This window comes from Rutilus rutilus, assembly GCF_951802725.1.
Source record: "Rutilus rutilus genome assembly, chromosome: 22".
Lineage (NCBI taxonomy): Eukaryota > Metazoa > Chordata > Actinopteri > Cypriniformes > Leuciscidae > Rutilus > Rutilus rutilus.
Genome location: NC_140227.1, coordinates 18,389,443 through 18,417,135, shown reverse-complemented (window position 1 = coordinate 18,417,135; position 27,693 = coordinate 18,389,443). Strand labels below are relative to the sequence as shown.

The 27,693-nt window shown below is 37.4% G+C and overlaps 1 protein-coding gene across 2 annotated transcripts in view; it reads right to left on the bottom strand.

Moving 5' to 3' along the window:
• The window catches only part of cdh4 (cadherin 4, type 1, R-cadherin (retinal)), a 241,745-nt gene that overhangs the window by 21,022 nt on the left and 193,030 nt on the right, over positions 1-27,693 (bottom strand). For both annotated transcript variants that reach the window (XM_084394671.1, XM_084394670.1), the window contains exons 7-9: positions 21,796-21,940; positions 14,455-14,627; positions 1,258-1,395 (exon numbers count right to left, since the gene is read on the bottom strand). In XM_084394671.1, coding sequence (XP_084250797.1) covers positions 1,258-1,395; positions 14,455-14,627; positions 21,796-21,940 — 456 coding nt within the window. The remainder of the gene's footprint in view (positions 1-1,257; positions 1,396-14,454; positions 14,628-21,795; positions 21,941-27,693) is intronic.

Here is a 27,693-nt window from a genome sequence, read left to right as displayed (position 1 = left end):
CAAACACTGGTAAATGTGGGAAGAGAGGTGTAGAGATACAGAGATAAAGAAAACAGGAGATGGAGGATGTAGAGAAGGAGAGAAGAGGGGGAAAAAAAATGAGTGGATGAGAGGGGATTGAAGCCAGATGCCTGAAGAGGAACTACAGTCACCTAAGGGGCAGAGTTGGCATGAGGAGAGAGAGAGAGAGAGAGCGAGAGAGAGAGAGAGAGAGAGAGAGAGAGCACCTGATATCACATCCCTCTTTCCCTACACCCTCCATTTCACTCCATCTCTTCCCTCATCACCTCCCAGAATTCATTGCTCTTGAATCTCTCTTTGTTTCACAGCTCCAGTAGGTTTCTCCAGCTGTCAGACAGTATTGTGTGAATTAAATGAGTATCAAGACACTGTTAGAATTCAGAAATCGGGGTAATGAGAAGTGGATGCGTCCAAACAGGCAGACTACAGCTCTGTTCCAAAACCTCATCTTACAAGGCTGCATTCTAATCATCATGGCATAAGTTCCTGATTTGGAACACTACATAAGCAGCAACTATCAGTGCCATACAAAAAACTGCCTCTCATTTGCAAATGTTTTCCATAGAATTTGATGTTAGTAGAATGATACTATAATATGCACAAAAATGGGTAAGGTAATCTGACCAAAGCATTGGTTTTTATCTATATTTTAAGGTTTTTACAGATGTGTTTATTTATATTTGTCTGATTTTTATACAACATTTCAATCCTAAAAACATGGTAATTTTTTTTCTAGCTGTTGACAGTTTTTTATTTTTTATTTTTTTGCTTTATGGATAAAAAGGAATCTCCTCTATAAAACCTTTGACTAATATGTCAACAAGAATGTTGAACCTGGCTTTATTCAATGTTCAGATTTCTGTTCTGGAAATGTATGCAAATCAGTGATTTAATTAGAAATTCAATGTATCTGCATGTTTAGCCATAACATTTCAGAAAACTTCAAATGCAAAGAAATGTTTGCGATTATTAATGTAATTAACTGGGGTATGGTGATATCTACATCTAAGTTTTTACCCTATTCACCTGTATTTTTAAAGTATTTTTAATGGACACTTTTCAGTAATGAATGAAATACAGGTTAATTTATAATCATCATTTTGAATTCCGGCCTTCTGGAAGAGTCTTTGTGTATGTAGTACACATACAGTATGATGAGTTATATAGGCAGCTCACTAGGGTTTGGAACACATTATATGGTATGTAAATGCTCTGTTTAAATTGTAGGATACTCACCATTTTAGCATCCAGCTCTGGCGGGTTGTCGTTGATGTCAGTAATGCTAATGAGGGCCGTGGCGGTGTTGGACAGGCCAAAGTTCAGGCTGCCCTCCATATCGGTGGCCTGCACTATGACGGTGTACTGAGGCACTTTCTGAAACAACACAGAACATGTCCATATCAATCAACTGAAGACACACACACACACACAGGTAAATGAGGACAGCAGATCCAAAGATTTTATGGATTCTTAGAATAAAAAAAAAAAAGAAACCAAGTTTTTTGATTCCTTTTTACTGATAATTCTGGGAACGACTGTGCAAAAATTATATGGTAATCCCATGGTAGAATGATACATACAATAGTCCTGAATGAAATAGTATAAATAGTATAGTAGTCCAAAATAGTATAGTATAAAATAGTTTATTACACTATACTGTAACTATAATTTGCTTTTATTTTCATTTTAGTTTCAAGGTTTAGTAGTTTTTTTATGTGCTTTTGTAAGTTCTTTTAGTTCTTTATATTTACATTCAGCTTTATTTTTTTGTAATTATAGTACTTTAACTTATTTCATTTCAATTAGTTGCAAAGGAAACTGAATTCTGAATTCTGTTTAATTATGTATGCTTTTCATCTAATTATATTTTATTTCAGCTTTATTTTAATTAATACTTTTTTAAATAGGCCAAAAATCAAACTTGATCGAGGTCTGTGGGCCAAAAGTAAAAGGGCCAAAAAAAGAAAACAATCTTGAATTAATCCACAAATAAATGATGATTTATAAATTATAAAAAAATATAAAAAGTAGATTTGCATTTCATGTGACAGAACATCTACTGATTAAAATATAAAGTATGCTATTAATGAAATAACAATAACCATCTTTAAATTAAGCTTACATCTTGATAATTACATTTAATGAAATAACTAAATTGCGTTTGTTACATGGCTCTCTATAATAAATTATTCTGATTGGTCAATCGCAGCATTTATTCACTGTTGTCCATGACAATGCTGTATCTTGATTCATACAAATGCACTGGTGCCATCTTGCTTTCATTTATTGATTGCATTGAAAAAAAAAAGAAAAGAAAAAACATCGGTTCAGTATTATCATTACTGTAATATTGTTGCACCTTGTCAGGGTTTATTTTGTTTCTGATTGTACATTATAGTATTATAACATATAATGAAGTTACAGCACAGTGTATATCCTCCAAATATTCCCGCATATGCATAATATATCGCAACTGCATGGGGAAGAAAACAAAAATGAACTTTGTTAAAAAAATGTATGGACACATTTCTGGATACAATGTAGAAATTAAACTTAGCAGCATGATTTTTCTTCATTTAAAGTGTGCATTTGTTTCCTCAATCTCGCATGCTCCGCGTTTGTTGTGGCCGCTGAGACGCCCTTTGTAATAATAATACACATAAAAGATTATAATGCACTTTCATCATTAGATAGATCATTTTTTTCACCCCTATAGTCGTAAACGGTACGCCTTCAGACATACTTCTCATTATGGGTTTTGTTTACACTCTTGTTCTCAGTCAGATGGGGCACACAACTGGCGTTAAACAGCCCATAAAGTAACAATATTGTGCATATTAATTGCAGCGATAAACAGTAGAACCGAATGCCGGCACAAGTCTACTTCAATGACATGTTTTTATTTTTTTCCTATAGGCTCTATTTCTCCTCTCATGGCATGGCGGGCCAAATCAAAGGTCATCACGGGCCAACTTTGGCTCGCGGGCCCTGGTTTGGGCATCTCTGGTCTAGAAGTTTGGCATCTAAGCCTGAACAAAGCCATCTTACAAAGACTTTGAGACTGTATATTTGGGGAATGGCAGCTCTTTGTGTTTGTCTGGGGATACATCTGTCTGTCTGCTTGTGTGCAGGCTTTTCTGTTAATTAGGACAAGAGGCTACTGTGAGCTTTGTTCTGCTTTTATACTTTGTATTTATGGAAAAATACACACCCACACGCATACGCACACAGATAATCAGTGCGCAAAAACAACTCTCCATCAACGGACATGAACCAGCCTACAGTATTTGTAACCGCGGATGAAAAGCAGGGGTTGCGAGGGCAACAGATGGATAGAAACATGCGAGCGCACGCACACATCGAAGTGTTTGTTGTTGCATGGCCAACATTCCTTTGGGCACAGATCTGAAGCTGTGCCCCTGTCCATGCTCGGGTGAATCTGACTCCAGTTAGTCCACACTGGGAGGAGACAGAGAGCTGAGCCTGAGCCAAAGCCTCTCCTCTGCCTCTTTCAGCTCCAGCCGAATTTAATCCGGTTGGCCGAAAGCCTTCTGTTGTTGCAGACAGGAAGTATAGGGGGAGTCAAGGACGAGTCAGTGTCCCACTGAGACAGGTCTGGGGGACGGGTGTCTTGGAGGGAGGTGGCTGACTGCTGCTGTAAAGCAATGGATACCCTCACAAGACCTTGCTGGAGATGCTGATGGGTTTACTGTGATGGCTTCCTTTTGTTTTAGGAGATGACTGAACATGGGACATAAATTTGATCAGAACTAAACATTGCGGGGAAACGCCTTCACTGACGTTCTGGCATAGCACTGCCTACATAGGCAGCATAATTACGTTGCCTTCTAAGATATTTTCTTCCAAGATATGACGTTTTTGAATGATGTCTCTTATGCTCACCCAGGCTGCATTTATTTGATCAAAAATACAGTAAAAACGTATTACTGCATAGTATTGTTTTCTATTTGAATATATTTTAAAATGTAATTTATTCCTGTGATGCAAAGCTGAATTTTCAGCATCCATTACTCCAGTCTTTCAGTGTCAGATTGATCCTTCAGAAATCATTCTAATATGCTGATTTGCTGCTCAAGAAACATTTATGATTATCAATAATGTTATATATATATATATATATATTTTTTTTTTTAAGGGTTATTTGATTCATAGAAAGTTCAAATGAAAAGTGTTTATTTGAAATATAAATCTTTTGTAACATAATAAATGTCTTCATTGTCACTTTTGATCAATTTAATGCATCCTTGGAATTTTTGTTTTTACTAAACCCCACATTTTTGAACGGTTCTGTATATATAAAGTATTATCCATAAAAAAAATATTATTGATCGATATTTTTTATGACACATGAGTGGGTGCCTATGAAGAGCATTCCAAATCAGTCACCTAGGAGGTTCCATTTTAGTTATGATGCCTTCTTAAGTTCTTATAATAAAAAAAAACAACAAAAAAAAACTGCTTTTGCAGGGAAGGAAGAAGGAAGGTATCAAGACATTTCTGAAATCAATGTTTGAGTTGCATCCTGTCTACTAAGATGCCTTTTTTCGGTCTTGTGTCTTTCTCGGTCTATGATATCCCACAATCCTCTGCATATGATTCAGCTGTTGGTGGAAGCTTCAAAGTAAAAAAAATTAAATAAAAATTATTACGTAAATATCCATTTTTTCATGTTCTGATACCATTTCTACCTGGAAATATTCAATGTAGTCAATACATATTCATTTGGTTATCTTTAATGCTCCTTTGAATTTGTTCTAGCTCATTTGATGTAGTCTTGTGATGCCTGGAAGCCTGTCTTGAAACCAGTTTCCTTAATGGGCAACTTCTTACAAAAACTTTATAATAACTGACTGACTGGACAGGTTTAAGCTGAGTCTTTCAGTCTATCATTCTGTCTATCCATTCATATTTCTCTCTCCCTCAGGTAGTTGTATTTAAGAGACAGGTCAGGGACTGGCTCGCTGTTTTAAAGCACTTAAAGAACTGCAGAGTGCCGCAGACACACACTGAGAGTCATTAAAACCTGCGTCTTCTCGTTAATATTGCCCAGTTCGGCTCTATTAATGAGAGCTCAATAGCGGCTGACCTTTATTAACACCATAATGAAATATCAATACTGTCTCCTCTGGTTATGCTCTGCAGAGAACAAGAGAAACAAATCAGTGTGTAATTAATCTCGCACACTTTTCATACAGAGCTGGCTGCGGGGAAGGGAACGTGACACCAAGAGACCAGCTTAAACACATTTCCAGTCCTGAAGAGAATGTAAAGCGATTACACCTCAGGACAGCTGGCAGAATCTTGGCGACTTGAGATAGATCCAACGGGAGACGAGTTTCATCCATACAGACTCTCACACGCTTGAGTCGACCGTTATGAGGAGCATTTCACAGCCCAACGGGCCCTGACCTCACCTCTCCCCGACACATCACTCGCTCCCTCAGGAGAGAAGGGAAGCGGAGAGGTGATAAGGGGAAGGTGAGGAGGAAAGCGACGGTGGAGGAGATGAAAGTGGAGAGAGAGTGCAACCAGAAGTTATGATTCTCCTCATCTCCCACATACAGGAAGCTTTGGATCATCTGGGAATGACTGGGACACACACACTTCACACTGATCGATTCCATAATCAGGCGAGGCAGAGTGGACACGTTCTAACCCAGACCTGACACAACTAGGCAAGCGTGCACACACACACACACGCGCACACGCGCACACGGACCACATGGCCTCTGGCAGAGACAAGAGACAGGTAATGAAAAGCAACAGCCTGGACAATCTGGCTCGAACAGATTCACAGAGCTGCTGAGACAGACATGCAGGGCTTTTAACACACACACACACACACACACACACACACACACACACACAGAGACAAAAGATACAGCGCTGCCACTGCAGAACATTTAAGCGCTTTGATTTTATGTGATTCAAATCCGTGACTTAACATTATGATACATCATGACATCTGACAAATGAAAAGAACATTTATGCTACATTAAGTTAAACAGAACCATGGGATTTAAAGGGATAGTTCAGGTATAAATTCAAATTCCATCACTCACATCCATCATTACTCATCCTCTTATCTTAAATTGTATGTCTTTCTGTCTTTTGTGGAACACAAAAGGAGAGGTTTATAACAGATTGTCCAAGCTGCTCTTTTCTAGTGGTCAACCTATATAGATTTTTTTGATGGTAAAAATAAAGAGTCCTTATCGGCTGAACAGAAAAACTTATCGGCTAATGCTAATAATTAAAAAAATACTAAATAAGTAGATATATTGGACTCTTTTCCAAGCAATTTACTTACATTTCAGTCTATTCCTCACACAAAGCAATCAAATGACTTCAAAAGACTTGGAATTGGCAAAAGTCATAGTTAATAGTGAGAACTGGAACTCTAATCTAAAATGTGACCATTATTATTATTAATAAAGAAATACTATTAAACAAAATAAGAAACATTATTATTGTAATAGTGCATTATAAAATAAAATAAAATAAATAAAAACAGCACAACAGTAAAATTACAATACCAATATTTATGCCTGTCGCACACTGTTCATTCTCAAACATTAAACCATCAAACTTTTATTTTGGCGAATGCTTTTTGTCCGTTTGGAACTTGACAGTTCCACCTTCATTGCATAGAAAAGAGCATGAACATTCTTCCAAACTTCTCCTTTTGTGCTCCACAGAGGAAAATAAGCCTTAAGGGGTTTGGAATGTCATGAGGGTGAATAAATGATTCATTTGAACTTCTATCTGCAGAATTATGCCTTTCCTAAACCCATTAAAACACACACAACCAATTCCATTTAATTCCTGTATGATATTATAGATTCATGCTATTAAAGAGGAAAGAGACAGAAACGGGGAAGGCTGCTTGTAAAGTGCATAAGATGGACATATTTGCCATGAGGGGCATAATACAAGATGACAGTTGCAGTAAAAGGCATATGCAGTGCAGAAAGACGGGGAGAGGGGCTGCTTGTTAGCTGCTGTAATCAGACAGGTGATGGCAAGCAGGTTAAGAGGTGTGTAGAGGTGATGGGGTCTCGGTGTGAGAGGGTAATTGGTATTCAGACCTTATCAGATGTGTGTGACATTAAAGTGAATGTGAACTCACACCATTGCAAGCAACTGCACCAGGCTTCTTCAACCCACTAATTACTGCATAAATATTCCAATTAGTCTACAGGTACTGATGGTGGAGGATTGCGCTCCTGATGGGAAAATGTGTGTGTGAAGGAGACAGATGGAAATGGAGAGAGGTAAATGTTAGGATGGGTATATGTGTGTGTAGACAGCTGGCCATCTCCCATGCGCCGCCTGTTGTGTACAACATTGAAATGGGAGAGCATATTCAGGTAAGACCACTAATCGAAACACTAAGTGGACATACAAACAGCAATGCCTTAGTTTATTTAACAATATTACTGTTTTCCATAATATTTGACGCAGTTGGTGGCCGACGTGCTGCGACTGAAGAAAACTTAAGTTTTAAGAAAACATCTTCATCAGTTTGCAACACATGTGCTGCAAATGCTCACAACGCAACCAAAAAGTAAGGGACAAAAGATGTGTTTTTTTCCCCTCAACCCTCAGCCAAAAAAAACAAACAAATACAGAGCATTACTATTGTTAAATATGATTATAATTTAAAATAACTGTTTTCTAAAAAGGAATTTAGTCTTCAGTGTCACATGATCCTTCAGATATCATTCTAATATGCCGATTTCCGGCTCAAGAAACATTTCATTATTATCAATGTTGAAAACAGTGCTTTTTTTTTGCAGGATACTGTGATGAGTATAAAATTCAAAAGAACAGCATTTGTTTGAAATATAAATCTTTTGTAACATTAACAATGTCTTCACTGCCGCTTTTGATCAATTGAATGCATCTTTGCTGAATAAAAGTTTTGAACGGTCGTGTACAGTGTATGTATAACTCACACAAATACTAAATGCGATAGTTCTCACAAATACTAAATGCTGTCATCATTTACTCAGCCCCTTTTGGTATTACTCAACCCCATGTTGTTCCAAGCCTGTAGTAATCATTTATATCTGTGAAAATTAGAAAGCTTTTACTTTTTTCTTCTTTTTTTGGAGCTTGTTAGTATAAATCACCATCCACCATCACTGTATGGAAAACAGAAGCTTGGACATTCTGTCCAACAACATCATCTTTTGTGTTTCATGGAAGAAAAAGTTACGTGGGTTTGGAACGACATGCGGGTGAGTAAATAATGACAGAATTTCCATTTTTGGGTGAACCGTTCCTTTCAGTCTCGTCCAACAACGTCTTCACTGTTGAAAATCTTCCAAATGTTCCATTTGCGATGTGGCTTTGTAAACACATAAGACTGTCCTAGTTCTAATTAGAGAGCACAGGTGGAAGAGAGCGTTAGATTAATGAGGGTCGTTCTCTGGTCCTGAGAGGAGGACAGATTATCTGCCTGCAGTAGGCACCACGACCCACATTCATGCTCCTGAAGAGACCTTCTCAGTCTGTCTTAGTCATTGGATTAGCAGGAGTCACTGCTCCAGGTATAGACTTATGATAACTTGTCAGAGAGAAAATAGCAAATCTTGAGATGACAGCAAACGTCATCTAACGCGGCATGAACGGTAGAGAACTTTATGCGCCAAGTGAAACAAGATGCCAAAGGAATAATGATGACGGCTATAATAGAACTGTAGTGCAAAAACCCCCTTAAAGGCACACTATGCAGTTTCTGTTTTTCTCAAACAGCGACCCCTAGAGTCGCTGTGGAGTAACGTTACCGTCTCAAGCAGAGCCGTCTCTGCACTCTTCCGACCGCGCTTTCTTCGTTTTATTCGTCGCCATGATTCACGTCTGAAATGCAAGCTAGTGTCTTCCATAGAGTCTGCTTCATATGTTGTTGATGTGTGTGACGTCGTGCCGTAAAGCAAGTCGTGATTCTCGTGAGATTTGGTGTGGCGCCACCTCTCAAACTTGCATTGCTGGTTTTGCCCCCCCCTGCTTTGCTATCGGGATGATTCGCCCTACTACGAGTTCGTTTAAGTCAAGTCTAGTCAAGTATATTTGTATAGCGCTTTTCACAATACAGATTGTATCAAAGCAGCTTCACAGTATTAAATTAAAATAATACAACAAGGTTTGTTTCTAGTGGAATTTATTGATTGATAAAATCAAATTAAATATCCCCAGAATATCCCCAACTGAGCAAGCCAAAGGCAACAGTGGCAAGGAACCGAAAAACTCCATCAAGTGACCTAATGGTGTCCTAAAACTCCATCAGGTGACCCAATGGAGAAAAAAAAAACCTTGGGAGAACCCAGGCTCAGTCGGGGGCCAGTTCTCCTCTGGCATTTATGAACTAGAGGCCGGATTGTAATTTGAACTGTAAGATTAAAAATATTATATGAATGCCTGGCTGAAGAGATGCGACTTTAATCTAGTTTTAAACTGGGAGAGCGAGTCTGAGCAACGAACACTATCAGGAAGGCTATTCCAGAGTTTTGGAGCTAAATGTGAAAATGCTCTCCCTCCTTTGGTGGATCTGGATATCCTAGGTATGACCAAAAGCCTTGAATTTAGTGATCTTAAAGAGCGCGATGGATTATAGTGCGATAGAAGATCCGTTAAATAGACTGGAGCTAAGCCGTTTAGGGCTTTATAAGTCAGTAGCAATACCTTGTAATTAATACGGAACTTTATAGGTAACCAATGCAGTGATGATAAAATCGGTGTTATATGATCATATTTTCTTGATCTAGTAAGCACTCTAGCGGCGGCATTCTGGACTAACTGTAGCTTGTTTATTGAGGATGCAGGACAACCAGCTAATAAAGCATTACAGTAATCTAGTCTCGAGGTCATGAATGCATGAACTAACTTTTCTGCATCAGAAACTGATAGCATATTACGTAGCTTAGCAATGTTTCTAAGGTGGAAAAAGGCAGTTTTTGTAACATATGAAATATGATTTTCGAAAGACAGGTTGCAGTCGAGTATAACACCCAGGTCTTTTACTGTAGAGGATAAAGTAACAGGACATCCTACGATGTTAAAGTTGTATTGCGAGAGGTTTTGTGGGCGTTTTTTTGAGCCGATGATTAGTACCTCTGTTTTGTCTGGATTTAATAAAAGAAAATTACGCGTCATCCAACCTTTTATATTTTTAACACACTCTGTCAATTTGGATAATTTAGCGTTTTCATCTGGCCGTGATGAAATATATATTTGAGTGTCATCAGCATAACAATGGAAACTAATTCCATGTTTCCTTATAATATTTCCAAGTGGCATCATATATACTGAGAATAACAGAGGGCCCAACACAGATCCCTGCGGCACTCCATAGTTTACAGGAGTTATGATCGATTTTTCTCCATTTTTCGGTTTACCATCGAAATGATTTCAAAGCTGTTATATTAAGGTACAAATCTTGCATAGTGTGCCTTTAAGCAAGGGAAAATCGTAGCTTATTTTAAAACTCCACTAACAGTGATTTGATACAAGCCACTGATGGTCATTAGGTAATTTAATAACAATACAACAACAACTGTTTTAATTGTTTGAATATTAATATTAAAAGTAAACCCGTAACCTCTTATAAACTGTCCCTTCATGTAGACGACCTTCTTTTATATATAGCAAACCCCATTCCATCGTTACCGCCAATCCTCATGATTTCTAAATCATTTGGCAAATTCTCTGGTTACAAATTGAATCTTCAAAAGAGCAAATTGTTCCCTATTAATTTAGCAGCTGAGACGCTTTCCTGACATCCTTTCCCCTTTATGTGGGCTCAGGAAGGATTCAGATATCTAGGAGTATTTAGTCAGTCACAGCTATCTTTAGAAAAAAAAAAGAATTCTTTAATTTATGTTTATAAGGTAGATATAGAGAGATGGTCCTCTCTTCCAACATAGCTAATTGGTCATATAAACTTAGTTAAAATGACAATTTTGCCAAAATGTTTATATTTCATTTTGTTGTCATTCTAAATCAGACAACTAACTCTTTTTTGTGGGGCGGCAAATGTGCACGGACAAGGCGAAAGGTTCTCGAACTCCCAAAGTCCAAGCGGTGTCTCGCTTTACCAAATTTTCAACAGTATTACTGGGCCTGTAATATCAATAAGCTTTTGTATTGGACCAACTCCTCAAGAGTTCCTGAACATCCTGTTTGTGCCCGAATGGAATTGTCAGCCTCAAAATTCTCCCTTCATTTGATGATTTGCTCTCAGCTTCCTGTAAATAGTAAAAATGTTTCAGGCAGTTTAGTAGTGGCCAATACTCTTAAAATATGGGTTCAATTTAGGAAAAAATTGGGATTAATCAGACCTTCAGCTCTCTGGCTTCCATATAGTGAACCATTTATATTTTCTACCATCATGTTCTGATCTAGTTTTTCGTGACTGGTCTTCTAGGGGTCTCAGTACCATCAAGGACCTTTATGATAAAGGAATATTTTTATCCTTTTCAGAATTGTCAGAAAGTTTTTAGCTTCCTAAAACGCATCTTTTCCCAAGTTTCCTAGTCTACTTTACTGGCACTAAAGTGTATCTGATAATAGCTAATCTCATGATGATGATGATGATGATGATGATGATGATAATAATGCCTACTGTTATAAAATGGAAGTATTCATTTTCTAACAAATAATTTTTGCACTAAAGTATAACTGATAACAACAACATCAACAACCGCAATAATAATAATAATCATTCCTATTATTATTATTGTTGTTGCGGTTACTATTGCTATTATAAAATAAAAGTATTTATATAGCAAATAGTCCTGGCAGTAAAGTGTAATTAATAATAGCTACACTTGATACACTTGAATAATCATCGTCATCACCACCATCATCATCATCATCATCAATTATACTTGACAAACAGCACTATTTGTCATATAATTAATGCTTCTGAGAAAGCAGTCTTCAGTTACTACAACTAGAAATGTTTGAATATTTTAATATGACGCTAATGAGATTGAGACTAGAATCTGTGGCGAGAAAGCAAGGGATCACGTAGGAAGGAGAGATAAAGGGGAAGTTGAAAGACTTCCCCGCCGGTCCGCTTAAGCATTCTGGGATAAATTGAATGGACCTCTGAATGACCCTGCTCATTAGCGGAGCAGAGGGAGGTTAAGGAGGAGCACACAACTGTGTGTGCGCTTGTGTTTGTTAGAGAGTGTGTGTGTGTGTGCAAGATAGAGAGAGGGATTAATGAAGAGGTTAAGGTGAGGAACACGTCTGGTGGGAAGGGTCAGGCTCTGAGACTTAGATGAGTTATGGGAAAGCTGTTCCCATGACCCACAGAGTTCATTTGTGTGGGTATGTGAGTGTATGCATGTATTGAAAATGAAGACAACTGCATTCTAAAGCAGACACACTAAGAATACTCCAGTGATTAGCTGAATGAATTCTAGGAGGGGCTGGAAATATTAAGTATAACAAGACTTGAGAGCATGTACATAACTCTTTTGCGCAACAGAGGACAAGCTAGAAAACCCAGAATTGAAACAGAGGCTGAATCCCAATTTGCATACACACTATCAGGGGAATCAAGCAAATACTTTAATTCAGTATGAAAAAATGCTAGGTGCCAAGATACATTTTGAGGATAATAAAAGCAGTTTTTTGCCATAGCATCGTCTCGAATCATGTCGTTCCTAACCTGTATGATTTTGAGGAACTGGTGAAAAAGATGAAATGAAAGTAAATGGGGTCCAAACAAATATCAGACCAGTAGTTTTCAACCTTTCTGACTCAAAGGCCCCCGTTGAGTCTATTTCTGGTATTTCCGCTGTAATAATGACAAAACTGCTTGTTTTAAAATATTTTTTATTGAAATATTGAATGATTTAATGAGGTTAATTAGTTTAATATAAATGATTAATTTTGTGATTCCAGAAGTTTTTATATTCTGTAATATAGAATTGCATGTTTTGAAGTAAAAACAATAGTTATTGAGGGAACATAAAAAATAAATAGCCTACCATGTCAGTTTACATCTTGATTGTATGTGTTTATTTTTATCATTTTAATTTAGATTTAAATTATATTATTCTTATATATTAATAATAATGTATTAATTAAAATACTTTTATGGACCCACTACATTCCCAGCTAACAAAAATATGTTCTAAGAACGTTTTGCTAGCGTTCTCGTTAAGTTATGAAAACGTTATTTCAGAATTTTCTCTGAACATTCAAAACATCCAGTTTTTTATAAATGTTTTATAAAAGTTTTGTCTTGGCTGTGTGAATATTCCATTTTATTACTTTGCAAACATTGTGTGAATGTTACTTTCAAAGTTCCCCTGTCGTCAATCATTTTAACCATTAAAACTCACCTTTGATAATCAAAATGACATATTTAAATGTCTTGCCTTAAAATAGCGTGAATGTAACTCCCTTGCCTCATTTAGTATAAGCGGTTCTATGAATATGCAAATGAGCCCCGCCCCCACTCACTCACACCAGCTCAGAGATCCACTTGTTGATGATCACACGTTGACATGAATGGTTTCTGACGTCAGAAACACCAGCGATTTCAAACCGCGGTTTTGAGACTGTCTTTGGTTCACTGCAGTTTTAAGGAGAAAATACTCATCAATGGTGTTGACATGAATTTACACATGGTTTGTCTTAAAGCTTATTAAAACACCACATGGATAAACATTAAAAGCTTGATTTTTACCACAGGGGGACTTTAAATGTTCTTTGAACATTCTAAAACAAGTAGTAGAAAAACTAAATTAAAGAATAACATCCAACTAAAACAAGAAAAAATGTTCCATGAATGATGTAAAAATAGTGTTTTTGTGGAGGAACGTTTGTTCATGTATATAACTTTGAGAGAACATTGTCAGAATGTTAGCTGAAGTTCTGAGAACATTTCCTGTTAGCTATGTTAGAACCCACTGACTACATAGGACAGTATGCCAACTGAAACTCAGCCACGATAATTGCAGCATTTTCAGCATCCTAGTCATTGAAGCTGTAGTCCTGCTCTGATGGTGTGTTCTGGGAGGGCAAATAGCTGCTCTTCAACTTGAAAAGGTCACAGACAGCTTGAAGGACAGGCTGATCATTAAGTTGATTCTAAAAGCACTGTTTGTAATAGCGCAAGAGTGTCTCTTCAGAACGTTGTTCACAGGAGACTAGGGACCATCCACACCAAGTATGCTCAGACACACCATAGCTGAGAAGTAATTTTGTCAGAATGATGGCAAAAATGTGAGGCCAAGACAAACAATCTTGGAATGATATGCAAGCACGCACACTCGTACACTCAAATCCATTACCAGGTGAGAACGCCAAACCCATTACACACTAATCAACGGTAAGCGGGTTCTTGGAAGCATTCATGCTTTTACATGTACGTCAAAAGATGAGACTAACCTCTCTGTCGATGCCTGAAGCGATGGTACTGATCTCTCCTGTGGCTCCGTTAATGGTAAACATGTTAGGAATGGGGATGTGAGGCGTCTGGCTCAGGATGCGATAGTGCACCAGCCCGTTCGCCGTGGTGCTGTCGTCGGCATCAAAGGCCGTAACCTGCATTACAGAAGTGCCTGCAGAGGAAGAGAGGTAAACAAGCGTGAATCAAAACACTAGCGCATGCATAATCGCTCAGTTTCTGTCACAAAGCAGCTGTGTTTTTTTGTCCGAGTCGCTAAGAAAAAACACGCACAAGCGGTGGCTATTTGATTGGTGATTAAAAAATGTGTGTGGTGCACCCGGTGTCAGAGCAATGTCCAGACGTCACATCTGATTACGCGGCCTTTCTCACCTAAGCTGTCTCTTCTTCATCATCCCTGATTCTGCTCTCCATACAAAATCTGCTCAGTTAATGAGGGTCCGTCTGCCTCTCTCACCTCCATCACATTCGTTATCAATCAGTCCTGTGAGGGCAGTGTCAAACTCGAAACAAAATTACTGATAAAAATGTCTGTTGAAGTTTTTATTATTTGATTTTTTTTATAGGCTTATTTGTTATTATTTGAAGCCCCACCCCATTCAATATTTAATTCAAATTCAAATGTTAAATTAATAATGATATGTAAATTAATTGATTATAAATTAAATACATTATAAATGTATACATTAAAGGTATAGTGGAGGATCTTTCCGAATTTTAGATAAGACCCGCCCTCTCCACTTTTTGAATAAGTTTGATTGATTCACCAGAATGATTGACAATTAGGAGGACCAACAGTATAGGTGATCCACCCGGAAGTAAAAAATCCTCCACTATACCTTTAATTATATGATAATGTTCATATATACATATATATATAAAAAATCTTTCTATATTAAATTTTTATAGGTGAACTTGATATGTTATGTGAGAATATGTATTTCATATCATCAATATATGCTGTTGCCGTAAGACACACACAACATCATGATTTATTTTGTTCATATTTGTCTCTACATTTTTAAAAATGTTTATTTTGTTTTGACACACATTTTAATTTTTTTAGGCATAATCATCAACTAAAATTAAATTTTCATTGTTTGATTATATGCCATTGCAATCAGAGTGGTGAGTTTAAAATGAATAATTATGTCTTGGCTAAAAAAAACAAAAAACAAAACAAATTGTGTGCCTTTAAAACTTTAAAAGCCTCTTCTCTTGCCTCTATTTGTTATAATATTTCTAATATAACTTAATATTAAGTTATAATATTGCCTCTATAAGTCGCATGTTTAAAAACAGCAATCAACAGTGTGAAATATGTTTGCGTGAGCGTGAGGCGTCAGGTGCCGGATGATGCGGCTGGGGGTCCGTCTGGCCATTAGTCCCCTAAAAATGTTTATCGATTTCTGAGAGCTTGTCTCACACCATCTCAAATGTGAGTGAGCAATTAGGGGCCTCGAAATAGAGGAAACAGAGGATAAACCTCCTTGCGACGTGGGCAAAATGTCACCCTGTCATTCCGTGTTAATGTCATTCCGTCGCTCCTGTGTTCCCGTCACTTCTGTCATTTAATATTAATGGCCCCGCTGACCCAGAAAGCCGGTCCGAGGGGAGCGGCCACACGTTGAGCTTTGCGCGAAACCTCGCGCGTTCGCAGGTTTATCCAGCCCAGCTGTAATTGTGCGGAGATAGTGTCATCATTTTGTGACAACACACCTACGAGGGGATAATTGTGGCTGAGAGTTCTATTTCAAAGTTCATTAAGTTTCAGAGCAGAATCTGTCACTACGCCCCATGAGAAAGAGGAAAAGGAAGAAATGAGCGAAGGGAGAAGAAAAACAATTAAGCCCTCTTCTGATAGGGCTACATCAATTTTTGAACAACCAGAGAGTGAGCGAGCACATGTGGAGGGATGAAGAAGACAAAAGAGTTGCATGTCAACTCTGTCGCCTTCAATTTTCAATGAGTGCCATTCTGTAACGGGATTAAATGCTCTTTATGTGTAAAAGTGAGAGAGATGACCATGCAGGAAACAGTTAACCCCTGGGCCTTTTCAATTGCTTTTTAATTTGAAAACTAATTCAATGCTGTAATTGCTTTTCGACTTAAACCACTGAAGCTCAAAATTCCTCCTTTCATTAGACGCATGCTGGTCGGCAGCCTCTCTCTTTCACAGGTATATAAGAAATTGGGGAGTCATTAGTTTTAACAAGTTTAACATAACCAGCCTGAGAATGGAAACCGATTGGGCTCCTCTGACCACAGTGTGGTGCACCTGTTCCCAACATATAAGACTGTGCTGCAAAGGAGAGGCACAGAATCATGGTATGGAATGAGGATGGTATATTGGCCTTTGAGTGTATGGACTGGTCTGTTTTTCAAGCATCGTGGACTGATGTGGTGTGTAGTTATATTTCATTCTGTGTTGATAATGTGATTGATACTAAGGTTATTAACCGGCATTCAAATAATAAGCCCTGGTTTAATGCAGAATTGGAAAAAAAAGTGTTGATAAAGTTGCTTATTCTATTATTAGGAAGGAAGTAGGAGCAGCTATTGTGAAGGCAAAACATAATTACAAAGAAAAAATAGAACACATATACTGAAATGCTGATCAAAAGGCGGTTTGGGATGGAATTAAATTAATGACAGGTTTACAGGAAAGTAATAGAACTGTGATATATTTAAATGGGCATACATCTAATGTGTGTTTAGCGAATGAACTTAACAAATTTAATTTAAGATTGAATGTGGATGATGATAATGCGTAACTCACAAAGAGTTTGTTATGCTCCCATCAGGCCGTAGATATAGAGCAATGGGGTGTGTGTGTGTGTGTGTGTGTGTGTGTGTGTGTGTTCAAAACTCACCAAGAGGTTCAAAAACTCATTTATACCAACTGCTATTTTAATGTTGAATAGTCTGTAACCATTTGCCTTTTTTAACTTGTCTACTTGTGCGTTCTTGTGTTTATGTGATGTGTGGCACCTGTGCAAAACTAATTTCCTAAGGGATAAATAAACTAAACTGAAACTGAAACTGAAACTGAATGGAAACCGACCCTTGCAGCGCCAGCTTGGTTAAAAAAAACCTATTCTTTTCAATCTTTTCCCATTTCAAGGCTGTCTGATGTGAAAATAAGTATTCTTCTCGAACCCCGCCGCCACTCAGTCGCAATTTTCACTTGCTTACGGTACGGCTGGATCACAACGTGCTTACATTGAAAATACGACATAAAAGCTCTCTATACATGGCTGTCCATCCGAGACAAGCTGCTAGCCAGACTAAACCAGTCCTCCAAGCTGTTATCACTCCGTTTTCCACTGCAGATTACACTCAGCACTGTCTCACACCACCCTCACGGTGAGCCTTTCAAAGCAAATCTGTTTTGTCGGGGCCGTAGCCATATGGAGTCCTTTGAGGACTATGAAGAGGCAAATGACTTTTCCTGCAAAAAAGAGCCAGAGGCAGACGCCTACTTTAAGTCCATTAAACTGATTGAAACATTCCTCTCTCCTCTCAGCGCTCACTTTTGCTCTCTCTTCTTCTCTCTCGTGTGCGGACGTCAGGGCCTAATTAACCCCTATAGCCAGCTGTCTGAGGCTGAGTGTTGAGTAGCATCCTATCATCCACTGTTAGCACATTTCCTTATCGGTTGTGTGAGCTGGAAGTGTGAAAACTACATTTTCTAACCGTGCCGCTCTTTTGGTGTGGCTTGTTTTTATCTGCAACAGACAGCGAAAATATCCCCTTGTCACTGGTTATTTAGGCAGGAGAACAGAAAGGAAAGTAAACAAGGATACATGTGACTAAAGTACGAGGCAGGATCAATGTTGATTTTTGAGGCCAGTGAAATGCAAAACAACAGAATAGTTTGGAGAAATCATTTCAACGGATAATTGGCTAGAGCAGTTCCTCAAGCTCGCAAACACGAGTTTTCTGAACAGTATCATTGCGTGGTGCAGCTGACTTTTTGGCATGCAAATTTTCTACAGGGTATTGAGGAAAAAAAGTGAAAATTATGGTTCATTATTATGAAAAGTACAAGAAAACTTTCTATGTCTTTGAGAATGTGTGAACAGCCTTAACTGCTTCATAGATTGTTACTAAAACAGGATAAGTCCGAAAAAAATACAAATATTTATATTGCTATAGTCTGGACTGTGAATATTCTGTTCCTCCTTACAGAATACTAAACTTTAATACACTGCAAACATCCATTCCACAATATCCACATCACTTTATCTGAACCAAAATGTATATTTCTCTCTGAATGCCCATGTTCTGTTCTGGTGTTGTAATATTATCTCACGATTTCCATATATTATGCCGCGACACATTTTACTATCATAATAAAAAGTATTTTAGAGCAAATAGTTAAATGGAGACAAAATGTAGGATAGAACTTCGGCCTAAAAAGAATCTTGAAAGAAAATGGGAAAACATGCACCAATGTTTGTCTTGTAATAACTACTGATTTTTGCTAGTCGGTTACTTGTCAACTACTCGAGTACTCGTGGTTTATGTTACTGTTAAAAAAAAAAATATATAGTTTGTGTCAACAAGTGTTTATTAATTGACAGCCTAACGTTTGCAACAATTACATCTGTATTATGTATTATGTGTTAAGAAAGCGGTTGAGGTAGTCGACTACCCTACTAGTCTATGCCAGCCTTAGTAATACATAAATAAATAAAAAACAGACATTGGTGAATGTCATTCAATTTTCTTTGGAATTAATCTTTCAAAATAAGACCAGAAACATGAATTAAGAAAGTCAACATTAAAATTTAAAATAGTTTTATGTAAAATTACCTCCAGGATCTGTAAGAGAACCACAATTTCATTTTCACATGTACACAAATTTTTTTATGAAAATAAAAGCTTAATTGACTTGACATGAAGCGCAAAATAATATTAACTTACTTTTTACTACACTTTTTAGTTTGCAGTCATGCCAATGCATCAGCACTCATGAAAAAAAAAAAGAAAAAAAAAAGGCTGGATTCACACTAAACAGTTTAATTTGATCCAGGTCTGAATCACCGATGAATTGGATTAAACTTAAATTGGATCAGTCTTCTAAATGCGTAGTAATTGGGTGATTACTTGTGTTTAGGCAGCAACAAACACAATTCAATTACTCTGTGTGTCTACACCTCCAAATAGGTATTACGTTGGCACTGAAATCAGTAATGTATCATTTAAAGTTGGATCTCTCAGCTGAATTGATCTGATAAGTTCACATACATCTGTGGCTGGTGATAAGGACACTTCCCTGCATGCTCCTCTTTGAACGTGGCCTGTAGTGCAGGGGCTGATGGAAAATCCGCTGTAATACTTCAGAGACACTCTGATATGAGCATCTGTTTGGTCTAAGCTTCCCTTGGTGAGTTAAACTGATAAACATGTTCCTTCAACGTTCACGTTTAAAATATACAAAACATCTGCTGTGATTAAATCCTTGTGATCACAGAAGATCAACGGGCAATATTGGCATGGCCATTTTCAAGGCAATGAGATTAGCTGTGGTCTCACGAGGGACGAGAGCGGAGTTTAGCTTAAATTCGCCAGGACTTCATGTATTTAATTCACATAAAACATGGAGGATGTCAACATGGACAGCAGAGGGATAATGGAACAGCCTGTAACACATCCGTTTTCCATGGATAATTTACAGTGCTTGTTTGGCGTGGAGCAGACCCATGCTCTACTGAAGGGAAACAGAAAATATTGTGCTGCTCTTTTTTCTCTTTGTTTATGAATTCCCATGAGAATCAAGTTTTCTTTGAGGAGAGCTCAACAAAATAAAAGACTAAAGTTTTGTCCTCAGAGACAAGCTATTTGGGCCATAACATTATAAAAGTTAGACCCAATCTGACTCATAGTCTATGCTTTCGCTGCTCAGCCAGTCGACTCTGAGGCCTAACAAACCGAAGAGGTGGAGAATAAAGGAAGAATCTGAACCTGTGTTTGTTAAGACACAACGGGAACGCTGGTTCAAAGAGCACAGAGAAGCGTTCACATGAAGGGGGGATTCAGATGGGGTATTCAATTAATCATCAAGGAAAAGCATAAGATTCCCATCCTCAATTATTACATGATAATAATAATAATCGGACACATACCCCCTAATCTCATACCGCATCTTAAAAATAACAATCAGCGCATATATCCTGTTATTGTCCGCTGTGCACACAAATCCACAATCAACATTTGAACATATCATTCATTAGCAGTTTTCCACCATTGAGCCAAACGGTTCTAAGAACGGTACCAGTTATATTTCCATTTGAGATTGGTTAGGCACGGCACGATTATACAGTTTTCAGGCCGTAATTCTGTGAAATATAACGGTACTGGTAGAGTGCGTGTAGTGACATCGCCACTCAGGATTGGTCATTTGTTTGGCTACTAGTTTCTCTGTAGTTGGGCAAGCGCACTATTTGAGCAAGTTAATTATATATGAGATTTATATATATACTTAATATATTAAAATAACAATTTTAATAATAATATTAATAACATGAACTAATACTGCAAAAAAGTAATAAAAAAAAGTACAAAAAATAATACAACATTATATTTATATGATGTGTGTGTGATCTCAAAATATTATAACCAAATACTATTACAAAAAATAGAATGTATATTAAACCTCCATATGAAATGATGCCATAAGCTGGTGATGATGATTTCAGTCAATTTCATTACCAGCATTGTAATTCATGTAATCCATCATTACCTTATACAAAGTTCTGTCATAAAACTCTAGATGGAGCGGGCTGATAGGTCTTTAACTCAACCTGCTTGCAATCACATTGTTATCTACAGGGCACAGCTGATTGGTTCCTGCTGTATCAGTAGCCAATGAGCTTGCGTACTCAACCTTAAAATACGTGGTTAGCATTTGCTTAGCAGTGCAGCGCACTTTCAGAACCCCCTCCACCTTCCCCAGCTCCACCTGTATAGATCTGCTGGGGGTAATTCATGTACGCTATATTGTACAGCAGCAACACGTCATACTTGCTCACAGCAGCGTGTCGTGTATGTATTGACAGCAGCAAGTCCTGTACTTGTTTTGAAGCTGCAGCAGCAATAACCTACAGCAGCAGCAGGCATAGCAGATCTATTCCACCAAGACCAAACTTATCAACACTGTCATACCCATTACCATGCCAAACAATCCGAGAGCTGTCGTGAGAGAAATGATTTTCCTTGATGACATAAGAAATGAAATTATAAACTGAAAAAATCATCACAACTTTGTCATCATCAAGAGTATAATCATTACCATGACCTTTATTGTGGATACGTACCAGGTTTGGACCATTCAGCGACTGATCCGTTGTAGACCTGGTTCTTGAACTCGGGTCTGTTGTCATTCATGTCAATGACATAAATGAACAGATCAATAGGAGGCTCCATTTGGTTCCCATTAATATCCACTGCATGGGCTCTGAGCTGTGGAAGAGACAACAATAAAAGCACATTAATTAACAATTCATAATTTGCCCATAACTTCACCTCTGCAGAGGCTTCTGTGGAAAGCACAGCATTGATATTAAATCAGATTTAAGAAACTCAGAGGCATTTAAGATCTCAGCGTACTCGGCGGAGGCACTGAATGGAAATTACATTCATATTTCATACAAGTTAGATACGGGATCCGTTGGGACGGTGTTGCCTTGTTCCTATCTGAAATCCATGAGTTATAATTCAGAGGACTTTCAGAAGAAGTTTAGCTTAACAAAAAAAAAAAAGAAAAAAAAGAAAAGAAAATACATACAGTATATATACACACACACACACACACACATATATACATATACATATATATATATATATATATATATGAAAAAAGAGAGGGATAGAGGAAAGGTTTAAGGCTGGATTAACTTCAAATTCTCTTCTTAGAATTTATTCACTACAGAATTACATGTGCACGCACTAAATAAAACTATTATCCTAAAATCCTTCACCAGAATTACATCCCAAATAAGAGGGTTGCATTGCTCCATACGCTATACACAGGAACATCGAGATTCTATATGCATTTCTGCAGTAATACGACACCTGCCGCCAAAAGCTCTCATTTAATATTGCCCCGAGACGACAGGTTTTTGTTGTGCACGGCAAAACTAACTGTCAAGCAAACAAATAAATAAAGACGCACAACAGGAAAATCTGTTTCCTCAGCTGCTGTGCTTAGCATTCTGCAAGGGTTGGCTGTGTGTGTGTGTGTGTGTGAGAGAGAGAGAGTGTGAGCATGTAGATATGTGTGAGATTGTCTGTTGTTAGTGGCTGAGACACTGCATCTTTGATCTGTCGACCCACGGGAGCGTGCGGACTGCAAATGTGTGGCTTAATGGCATTATTAACATGCTAGCTGACAGAACTGAAACATTAGACAGCGACAGAGAGAGAGATGGGCAGAGAAACAGAGAATCCTCCTCTAGTTCTTTATCCCTTTGTTTATTTTCTTCTCTTGTCATTGTGTCAAAGCCATCAGCTCTTAAATTCTGCAACACACTCTAGTGGTGGGAGACTTGTGGGCAGTGAAGAAAAACTATTGGAAACTCACAAAATGAGGGAAAACTAGAGATAGAGGGTCAGTGTTCATGCCTGCAGCACATTCACCATGGTCATTTTTAGCATAGGGCAGTGTTTCCTAAGGTTTTTTTAGTGTTGTGTACCCCCACAGCACCCCTTCATCATTATCATTAATATTATCAAAGTGGTCATTATTACAAAGACTCACTTATGAACAAAACACAATCAATACAGATAGTAAAATGTCCTTGCTTTAATGAGACAATTGAGCCTGTTTGCCATTCACAGGTTTTAACAGTTCTGGGCCAATCATGGAGAAACTTTGAGAAAGACTTAAAAGTGAATTTACATAATACAGGTTTAACAATCAAAAATCCAGTGGTTTATGTCAACATGAAAAACAGCATTTGCAACCTATATTACTTCCATAATGTTTAAAAATGTTGGAGATGTAACTCTGTACATTCATGCCACTTCTCCTGTTAAATAAAGTGGCAGAGCAAATTATTACATCAGTGTAAAAATGTAAAATAGTGTATTTTTCTTAAATGTATTTAAGAAATAATACTTTAATTCAGAAAGGATGCATTAAATTGACCACAAGTGACTGTAAATACATTTATAATGTTACAAAAATACTATTTTGAACTTTCTATTCATCAGAATCCTCCAAAAAATGTATCACGCTTTCAAAAGAGCAAGAGATCGCATAAGAAAGAGACCGAGAGCGAAAAAAAGAGAGGGATAGAGGAAAGGTTTAAGGCTGGATTAGCTCCAAAATTCTCTTCTTGGAATTTATTCACTACAGAATTACATGTGCACGCACTAAATAAAACTATTATCCCAAAATCCCTCACCAGAATTACATCCCAAATAAGAGGGTTGCATTGCTCCATACGTTATACACAGGAACATCGAGATTCAGTATTCATTTCTGCAGTAATACGATATTGATATTGATATGATATTCTGCAGTAATAATGTTTCTTGAGCACCAAATCAGCATATTAGAATGATTTCCGAAAGATCACGTGACACTGAAGACTGGAGTAATGGCTTTGCCATCAAATTAGAAAACTTAATTGTAAAATATGTAAAAATAGTTATTTTAAATTGTAATAATATGTGTCTTTTTGATAATATAAATGCAGCAATCATGGTGAGCAGAAAAGACTTATGCTAAAAATATATATATTTTTAAATCTTACTGACCCCAAACTTTTGAATGCTAATGTATTACGAAAACAAACTATTTGGTAGTCCTTTATTTTACAGTCCAGTTCCCCATGTACATACTATGTACTTATTAGAGTAATTGCAATAACCCATGTAGTTACATTATTTTACCCAGTACTTTCTTAGGTAAGAGCAACCAACTTTTCAGTGACATTCATTGGTGAATATTACACAACAAGAGCACATTATGAAAGTATTTTGTAAGTCCATTTTAATTTTATGTTGACTTTAAACATACTCAACATAAAATGAAAATGTAGGTCAGCTTTAAACATCCAGTTGCTGGTTTGGTTCCTGTGATGAGGGAGTCATCACTATTGCTAACACAATTGTTGTTAACCATGAGCCATCACTATTGTTAACCTCAGGTTGCTCCAGGGGGATTGTCCTTTTAATAAGTTCATGACTGCGATCAATTGCAGCACCGGAGACACCAATTCTGGCCCTTGTGATGTGCTGATAAATAAGCATTGTATTCTACTCAAGAAGGCTCTAATTGAATCGGCCTCCTCCTATGTTACGTAAAAAAGCAATAGGTAATGTATAAATATGGGCTGTCTGCACTAGTTAGCGGTATTTGTGATCAGATATTAGATATGAGGTATCATATGGATACTCATATTATGGTGAGTAACGGAGGGGCTGCACAACACCCGAGGGACCACTTAACCTTACCAGTGCTCATACGCCTATCGTCCTGACTCACTGACTGCAAGCAGTGTCTAACTGAATGTAAACATGCATTTACACTCATACACACTCATAATCATAAACATTAACTCTCTTTCAAACCCTATTGAGTTGTCTCGCTGCCAATATATAAAAAAATACAAATACAAACCGTACTAATCATCAATGAATGCATAAATAATAAACATAATACATGAACGAGTGAAAGGGATGCATTTAAGCTGCCGCTAACCCTTTGTTGTCATGGTTACCTTATTATTTGTCATTCTGTTCAGGTGTGTGTACCTTGTTATCTTTGGGTATTTAAGATCATGTGTGTTTCTCTTGTTTTATCCGTTTTGTCTATCCCTACACGAGTAGATATGCTTATGTTATGTTGTACTTTTCTGCCTTGGTTTGGATATACCTGTGGATTATCAAAGACTATCTTTTCTTCATCTTCGTCTGCGTTGTCTACCACGAACTGTGACATAAAGACATTTATAGTGATACAAAGGCTTCTATTTCAAATAAATGCTGTTCTTTCTATCATAAAAAAAAATGCTAAAAAAGTGTCACACTGACAATAATAACCTTTATTAATAATTGAGCACCAATAATAATTGATAACAATTGAGCACCGAATCAGCATTTTAGATTCTGAAGGATCATGACACTGAAGACTGGAGTAATGGCTGCTAAAAATTCAGCCTTGCCATCACAGGAATAAATTATTTGTATTATTTTAAATTGTACTGTAATAATATTTTACAATAGTACTGCTTTTATTGATTTTTTTAATCAAATAAGTGCATAAGAGACTTCTTTCAACAATATTAAAAATGTTACCGACCCTAAACTTTTGACCGGTAGAGTATATATTATAAATATTATATATACATACATTATGTTAAATGTATATTATATCTTTTTTTTTTTAACTGAGCATGCCACAATGCATTCCAGCATTGCCTTCTCCATAGAGAATTTATGCAGAACGATCTTTGATTTTTGGCCCGAACGAGGTATCTTAAGAGACAGCATAATTAAGTTACCTACCTTTTGGGGCGGCCTACAGTCTCATACCTCCATAGGCAGCTTTCTACTTTTAGAAAATGTATGCACTCGCACACACACAGCCGCTAACTTAACCACCGCGGGTGCTGACTTATTCAGATATGCAGACACACTTACGCACACACCTGGTGAGACAAGCCTAGCCGTAATTTAGACTGATAGGTAGACGCACGGTGCCACATCATCTACTGCTCAATGGACCGGGGAGTTAAGAGAAAAGAGAAGGAGTGAGAGAGAAAGGGAGGCATATGTCAAAAGTAAGAGCCGCAAACAGAGAAGACCTCGTTTTATAGCATCTAAATATATACTAAGGGCCTATTGACACTTCCTGCAAAACTGCTGAGATAAAGAGGCAGTTATAATTGTAAGGAACAACCGTGAGAATCAAGAGCAATGCGTTGTGTTAGGAGAGTGTGAGTGAATGACAGTCGGGGGAAGATGTGGCAGAGGGAAGGCTGGCTGGCAGCCCTGCTTGTGACAGAGGTGGGGTGACAGGCAGAAACATAAGGGGGCAGGGTCGCTGTTTGATTTGATTCCCCAGTTGAGTTGAAGCATTGGGAGTTGCATACTCATCACTTGTGACAATTCAACACTATTTCATTCCCGTTCTTTCTCTCTCCCACTCTCTCATCTGCACGTTGCTACTGAACCTTCGTCTAATTGACAGTTTGACTAACTGAAAAAAAAAAAACCCTGATGTGTCAAAGCAATTCTTTTCTTTGTCTCTAGCTTTTCTTCTTCACATTATTCATAAAAAAGAGCAGCATAAACAGAATAGCAGGAACAAAAACAAAACAAAAAAGCACTCTTAACAAGTGACGCCAGCCAGCAGGTCCGAAACGATTTGTTTTTAATGCATTGAAAGCAGTTTGAATAGACTTAATTGCACAGTGAAATATGAATTTTAAGAGTTCTGCAAACTTTGCTTAACAAGCAGAAGCTTTACTAAGTCTGTAGTTTTGTCTTTGATATGGCTGACAAGGCAACTGCTCTTGTTTTTGATGGCTAGAGCTTTCTGGAACCAATCAGGTTTGCAATCAAGTCAGATCTCTGAGTTTGTGGGTCTGATTAAGAGTTATCCTGAACAACAAGATAAATGGTTTATAAAAAATATATATTTATATTCATTCAAAACTGGAGTTTGTATATACACTGGCAGAAAAAAGTATTCTATCTATTGGCAATACATGACAAAATATATACAAAAATGACATTTATTTTAATGTTATGATATGAAGCAAGAAATATATTGCTCAAAATGGGGACAAAAGGTATTTATACTTTCTGGTTGTAAAATTCTATGGAACACAAATGTGAAATGTGTGAACCGACTTCATACCGCATTCATACCGTTTCATGACCGCATTTCTAGGACCCTAATTTTTTTTGCGACTGCGCCACCTAGCCAATTCTACTCTTAAAAAGTGATGATTGAACCTAAAACAAACAGACGTTTATTATTTTTCCACCTTATTTTTAACTTTTTTAATTTGAATGCTTTCTGTCTCAGGCATCTCCAGCTATTTTAGCTGTGCAAAAACAGTTAATTAGTGTCGTAAACTGGTATTTGTTTTCATATTGTTTTAATTTATTATCATACTAATAAACACACAGTTTTATCGTTTACTGCCCTTTGTTCAGTCAGTCACACACCAGACAAGAAGTACAAAGGGCGAGCTGTG